Source organism: Xyrauchen texanus, chromosome 40 (genome assembly GCF_025860055.1).
Source record: "Xyrauchen texanus isolate HMW12.3.18 chromosome 40, RBS_HiC_50CHRs, whole genome shotgun sequence".
Classification (NCBI taxonomy): domain Eukaryota; kingdom Metazoa; phylum Chordata; class Actinopteri; order Cypriniformes; family Catostomidae; genus Xyrauchen; species Xyrauchen texanus.
The window spans coordinates 21131697-21139461 of NC_068315.1; the positions used below are offsets into that span (position 1 = coordinate 21131697).

Genomic DNA, 7765 nt, shown 5'->3' on the forward strand with positions numbered 1-7765 from the left:
AGGGTGCGCCTTATGCAATTCAAGATTTTACATAGATTCTATTGGACCCCCTCTAGATTGTATAGGCTTGGTCTTAAAGACACACCCACCTGCTGGCTATGCCAATCAGAAGATGGAGACACAACCCATGTTTTTTGGGGGTGTGTTAAGATCCAAGAATTTTGGTTGAAGTTTCAGAGTTGTATGTGTGGCATTTTGGGCACTCAAATTTTGCTTTGTCCCAGACTCTGTATCTTGGGTGATGAGGCAGTCATGGGTTCTGACCAGTATCATGATTGGTAGACAAATTATTTTAAGGGGATGGAAGTCAGATGGAGCGCCCTCATTTCCAGAGTGGTGTGCGGAGATGGGAGGGTGGCAGCTTTCGAGGAGGTGACAAGCAGAAGGCTGAGGTTTAGGGACTTGTTTGTTAGGAAATGGGGCAATTATTTAACATTGTGAGGTGTCTCTTGGGGAGGGGATGTGGAGAGAAAGGTTTTGTTTAATCATGTATGCTTATTATATTTTCTCTTTTGTTTTCTTTTATTTTGTGTGTGTATGTGGATGTTTATGATATGTGACCACAGGGGTGTTCGCTGGGGGTTAGGGTGTGATTGGTGATGGATACTGGTGGGGGCTAAATGTTGATTTGATGTGTATGCATTGTGTTTTTCTCTGTTTTGTATTTTTGAATCACTATAAAAGGTTATATGAATATACGTGAAATTAATCAAAATCATCATGATGCTTTATTGTTGTTCTCTTGAATGATATTGCACTGGCTGGAAAAATCTTGCTGTTTGATTAAACAAAGTTCAAGTGTCTACACAAAGTGAATGCTAATCACCATATAGGTGACTTCAAAAGAAACAAAATGACATCAACAACACTAAATAGAGACAAACCTCTCTTAAAAATAACTTTTGTACACATATTAAAAACAAAATAACCCACATTTTTTAAACATCCTCACACAACATATTAAGAGATTGTTGTCCAGTAATCTGTTTTATTTGCAGCTGATGTACATCTCAGTTAGACAGTTTCAATTGTTGTGGTGTATGCTGGTTTGTTCTCTTGTTTTCCTGTTCTTTTTCCTCTTTCCTTCAGTAGACTCTGCTTGTTAACAGCAGGTGTCATCACTAATGTTTAATCATCACTCAGAGAGTGTGCCTACTTTATTTAATCATCTGTTTGGGCAATTCAACAATCAACACAGAGTAGATCCAACACTGTTCAGTGTTAGTTTTTAACACTTTTGTAGAGTGACACCAAGGAGTGTTAATTTAACAGTGGGGTTTTGCTGTGATTGATTGATTTTACTTACTTCTTATAAATTTGTAATTCCATGACAAAAACTACATTATTTTTAAATGATGATGTACATTTTAAACATCATTTTGAAGGATGTGTACTCAAGGGTAAGTATCACATTATTCACCAATCTGTTGTAATAAAAACCATCTATCAGTTTGACATTACATGATCAATCATGAATACAGTGCCTACTTAAATATTCAAACATGCTTAAACTGCGTCCTTGACTTCATTTATCTAATTTCTCCTGCACTCTCATGTTCCTTCCATTTACTCTACTCTCTCTCTGCTTTCTCTCTAGTGGCTTATCATTTTCTCTTGCCTGTCCTCTCTATCACCCACTTTTCAGTGTTTTTACTTTGCTGTTCTTGACCAATACATCACCTCACCTTTTTTTTCTCTCCTGCAGGGTTTTTGGGACGACCATCCAGTAATGCTCTTTTCCTAAACTTAGCTGACTCAATAAGTCAATAATAACTAGCAGCCAGATGCTCTATTGTTCCTGTGCCTCAGTGTTCATCCCAGTTCTAGGAGCCTTATTCACAAACACCTTAGTAGCTATCTGTGCAAATCTAGACTACAGAATACTGTAAAAAAAATCCTGTATTTTTCTCATCTTGTGTGCTACACACTCCAATTTACATGTTCAGTTCAATTCACTCTTCATATCTCTACAAGTTTTCACACTTTTATTTTTTAGTGTTCATTTATCACATTTATGAACATATTATAGTCACATTTATGAACTCATTGTTTTGTTTATCTACTGATTAAAGGAAAATAACTAAAAGAGAACCTTTACATGTTATTCTCATATTTAGAAACGAGAAAAGCTGAGAACATTTCTGGTCACTTTGATGTAAATGGCTAGTAATTGATTTAATTTACAAACGCAGTTCAAAAGTCACAATTTCATGTCATGCCCTGTGGCATCACAGTAGCCAATAACTTATCTTTATTAATAATTTAAATCATTGTAAGCTACCAAGCAAACTGTAACTTCACTAATAAAAAAAATGCTGAGAATTTACACGATTTAATCATGTCCATCATTTTCACTTGAAACAATTAATTTACATCAGCATCATTTTCTTCCTCTTGGCTTAGTTCATTAACTAATTGCCAGAAAACTTCACTTTGTTCACATAATTTCAACACAATGGAAATGACCCAGTTAAGTAGCCTCAAAATGATTTTATATGTGTCCCAGAAATGCTTCTTTTAGCTAGCAATAGCTGCATTAGCATGCTAAAAGTTAAGTATTGCACCTTGAGTAAGGCAGCATACAGCATGAACCTGTACCCATCCTAATTCTAAGAAAAAGTTCCACTCTTCAACACAACAGTAAGCCAGCATAACAGAATATGTTCTAACTCCCAAAATAACAGAACATTAAATGCTATCAATCTCTCCCTTTTCTCATCTAGCACAAAAACATATTATTCTCCCCATCAAGTCCCACACAAAGCATGCTGGGAACTACAAATCCTCAGTCCAGTTTTAGTTGTTAACATAACTGTTACATGTAGACCCAACACATATTGGTTCAGTAAAGTTCCATTTAAATTTGTAAATAGACTGAATGCAAGTTTTTTTTTTTTCAGTGTTGATGAGTAAATAAACACCATTAAAAGAATATTCCTGGTTCATTACAAGTTAAGCAGCATTTGTAGCATAATGTTGATTACCACAAAAGTTATTTCAACATGTCCCTCCATTTCTTTAAAAGATTAAAGATTAAGGTTACAGTGAGGCACTTACAATGGAAGCAAATGGAGCCCATTTCTGGATGGTTTAAAGGCAGAAATGTGAAGCTTTTCATTTTATAAAAACACTTTCATTCTTTTTTAAAAACACATTAATATCCAAGTTGTTTAAATAAATGTTTTAATGGGTTTCAGGATTTGTCATTTTAGAGTTTATGCCGTTACATTTAATTACAAAGAAGGAATTTAGAAAAAACGTTCTTGGTACGGTGGAGTTTTTTAAATTGCTATCATTTGTCCTAACATGTATATTAAAAGAAATAAAATGTTATTATTATATTAAAACGTGTCATGGATATGGTTTAATTAAAAGGCGATTGATCTTTTATTTTGCTCTCATGTATGTTGTAGTTGCTACTTGTAAAACACTAAACATTTCAATTAAAACAAGGAAGGATATTTACATTTTCTCGATGCTAAAGGTTCATCTCAGTCATATACAGCATGCCCATGGAATGCCCATAGAGCAGTCACTGCAAGTATGAAACATACTGCAGCAAAAATGGTAAGCATATCCATTCTATTTGGCTGGCTGGTGGGCTTTAGGCATCTCTTGTGATTCAGGTATGCGGTACAGTTTATTATCAGTTCATCAGGTAACAAAGTTTTGCTTAAAAGTTACCACCCTGCAATGGGCACCTCGGAAGAACTAATTTTGATTAGATTTGCCAAAGCTTGCAAAGTTTATGCCGTTTAATTTTTGAAAGATATATATATAAAAAATAGCTATAGCCTACTGTTTGAAGCAGATTAAGTGTTTCCCTCTTTGTTGCACCTCCTCCCTCCACTCACACACAGACACACACACACACGCACGCGCGCGCACGCACGCACGCACGCACGCACACACACACACACACACACACACACACACACACGTTGCTATCATTATAAGGACTCTCCATAGACATAATGATTGTATACTGTACAAACTATAGATTCTATCCCTTAACACTAACCCTAAACCTCGCAAAAAAAACTTTCTGTATTTTTACATTTTCAAAAACATTTAAACAATACACTTTGTTTAGTATGTTTTTTAAGCAATTTGAATTATGGGGAGACAAGAAATGTCCTCATCAACCACATTTATAGCATAATAACCGTGTAATTACTAGTTTGTAACCTAAAAATAATCTCGTAAACCACCCAAACCCGCCCACCCACACACACACACACACACACATTGCTCCATTTTATGTAAAGCACCCACACTATTTTCAGAAGCACCCTCAGCCATTTTTATCTGGACCCTGATTTAATGCTTTTGGAGAAAATAAAATCAAATGTGCCTTTTAACCAGGGGGGCCTTTTTACACATGATATTGCTCTGTTTTATCTTGAATCAAATATTTGATATAAATTGTTATTTCTCACAAGACTGCACAATCTGCATCCGTACATCTTAATGAACTCGAGAATAAGTTAAAGTCAAAAGACTGACGCCCACAAACATCTGAACGTCATTACGCACAGGCTAGACGCAAATATAAGCGGTGAAGAGCGCGCGGTTCGTTGTGTGAGAGTTAACTTCTCAACTCACTGTAGTGGATCTCATAGCGGGTTAAGCTGTGACATTTTCTACAAAAAAGCCGGGGGAAAAAAAATCAATGAAACACCTTCTAGATCTAATTTATGTGTCATTAAAAATACATGTTTTTAACGGGGACTTGGATAACTGATGGATAATGAGAGAAATCTCGTTTCAGAACCAAGGACAGCTCTCAACAGAAAACATGATGGATCGCGATCAAACACTCAGGACTAGTTCGACATCTGATGTGACCACAACTTTGACGACGGCAAGTTTTCTGGATAATGAGACCAGATGCGGAGAGCAGATTTTGAGTTACGGACATGTTGAGAAAGTGCTCATCGGAGGGGTTCTTCTCTTGCTCACCTTTCTAACAATTTGCGGGAATTTGCTAGTAGTCATATCGGTGTGTTTTGTCAAGAAACTTAAGCAACCTTCTAATTTTTTAATCGTTTCTCTGGCCGTTGCAGACCTCTCGGTGGCAGTGGTCGTAATGCCCTTTGTCAGCATCACTGATCTCATTGGGGGACAGTGGATCTTTGGTCGTGTTTTCTGCAATGTTTTCATCGCCATGGACGTGATGTGTTGTACCGCTTCAATAATGACACTTTGTGTCATAAGTATAGATAGGTAGGTCTCTCATGGTGTTATGCCTCATGCATAGCAGTGGCTCTCAATCCTGGTCCTGAAGGACTTCAGCACTCTTCTTTTTCTGACACACCCATTTCGGGGTTTTGAACCTCTTTTAATGAGGTGATGAGTAAAATAAAGGAGGCACTTATGCATGATATTGAGTGACCCAGTGTAAGTTTCAAGTATACATCACAGGACAGAATAACGGTAGACTAGGCTACGTTATTCATTTTTATTTTTATTTTATTTTTTTTCGTGATCAAAGTTTTAAGTATTAAGGTTATTCTCGGGAAAAGAATGTCATAATTCAACCGTATTTATTATCATTATCATAATAAGAATCTCAAATTAAGATCAATCTACAGCAATTGTGACATACTGTTGATTCTCACACAAATTAATTGTCATATTTTCCCTCTTTTTCTTTAAAGAAAGTACAAATTTGAGATACAGTGAGGCTATCACAATAGAAGTCAATGGGGCCAATACATTTTAGTGTGATAAAATCACTTAACTTTTTTGTGTACAGTTATATCCAATTTTACTACCATGGCAACAAAACAACGACTGTATAAACAATGATTCATGCAACTTTACAGCTTAAATAATACACAAGTTTTAACAGAAGAATTAATATAAGTGCTTATAAAATGACAAGCTTCACATTTTTGCCTTTAACCCCTTCAAAAATTGGCCCCATTCACATCCATTGTAAATGCATCCCTGTAACCTGGATTTTTCCTTTATTTAAAGAAAAGGAGGGATGAGTCTAAATAATTTCTGGTGGTAATCAACATTTTGCCACAAATGCTGTCAATTGAACTTAACTTATAATGAACCCGGAACATTCTTTTAACACTTTTTAAGAGTGCACTTTTTGAAAATATGATGCTCTTTTGAGCTTTGATTATAATATCTCAAAGAAGAACAAAGAAAATCACTGTGAAAATGCCCACCACTTATGCATTCTTTGATGTTGATGCAGTTGAATGGTTCTTTTAAATTTTTTTACCTTTCTCTAATCCATTTTCTCAGGTACCTGGGTATCACTAAGCCACTGACGTATCCCGTGAGGCAGAGTGGAAAGTGCATGGCCAAAATCGTACTGTCTATATGGCTTCTTTCCGCCTCCATCACCCTACCCCCACTATTTGGATGGGCTCAGAATGTCAACGATGACAAGGTGTGTCTGATCAGCCAGGACCTGGGTTACACTATTTACTCCACTGCCGTGGCCTTCTACATCCCCATGTCTGTGATGCTCATTATGTACTACCGAATATACAGGGTGGCAAAGGTGAGTGTCGCCAAACACACTATTGCTGGCTTTCCCAAAGCTGAAGATGAGGACAGCTTGAACTGTGTTACTGCAGTCCTAAAGCTTCAGAGAGAGATGGAGGAGTGTGTGAGATTTTCACGCCTCCTCAAAAATGACCGTAAAAACATTTCCATCTTCAAGAGGGAGCAGAAGGCAGCAGCCACTCTCGGGATCGTCGTGGGGGCTTTCGGTGTGTGCTGGCTGCCCTTCTTTTTGCTCTCCACTGCGCGTCCGTTCATCTGTGGGGTGCAGTGCAGCTGTGTGCCTTTGTGGGTGGAGAGGACCCTGCTGTGGCTTGGCTATGCCAACTCACTCATCAACCCCTTCATATATGCGTTTTTCAACCGGGACCTCAGGACCACCTACCACAATCTCATCCGCTGCCGTTATCGCAACATCAACCGCAAACTCTCGGCGGCCAGCATGCAGGAGACTTTGAAACTAGCTGAAAGACCAGACCTAGTGCTGTAGGCTGTTCCTACCCTTCATGTATCTACTGGGACAGGGACAAACAGGGCCAATGTTATCACACCGAGGCTGAGAGACCGTTTTACAGAGACATTTTTGATTAATTCTGTATTGCTCTCACAGAGGTGCATTTCAGTCACTTCAATTAAGTTCAATTGGAATGACTTTAGTTAAAGGAATATTTCAGGTTCATAACAAGTGAAGCTCAATAGACAGCATTTGTGGCAAAATGTTGATTACCATAAAAAAGTATTTTGACTCATCACTGCTTTTCTTAAAAGAAAGCAAAAATCTGGGTTACAGTGATGCACTTATACAATGGAAGTGAATGAGGTCCAATCCGTAAATGTTAAAATAATCACTGTTTCAAAAATATAGCCACAAGATGTATAAAAAACATGATAGTAGTGTGATAAAATCATTTATTAACCTTTTTAACACTAAAACCCTAAAATATAAACAACTTTACAGCTAAAATAATTCATATGTTTTAGAAATTAATTTATGTGCATTTATAAAATATTAAGCTTCACATTTCTGCATTTAGACCCTCCAAAAATGGACCCAATTCACTTCCACTAAGTGCCTCACTCTAACCTCGTTTTTTGCTTTAATTTGACGAGTTGAAAGACTTTTTTTTGGTAATCAACATTATACCACAAATCCTGTCGATGGAGCTTAACTTGTATTGCACTCGGAATATTCCTTTAGTGAAATTGAAATGGTTGGAATGGAATGTTTTATAACGTG

General features: G+C 37.0%; 1 protein-coding gene across 1 annotated transcript; it reads left to right on the forward strand.

Annotated features, from left to right (window-relative positions):
• The first annotated feature begins 4750 nt into the window (after positions 1-4750).
• LOC127633188 (5-hydroxytryptamine receptor 7-like) lies at positions 4751-7018 on the forward strand. The gene is made up of 2 exons (XM_052112057.1): positions 4751-5226; positions 6265-7018. Exons 1-2 carry the CDS (start codon positions 4751-4753, stop codon positions 7016-7018), a joined length of 1230 nt encoding a protein of 409 aa, XP_051968017.1.
• The last annotated feature ends 747 nt before the right edge of the window (positions 7019-7765 follow it).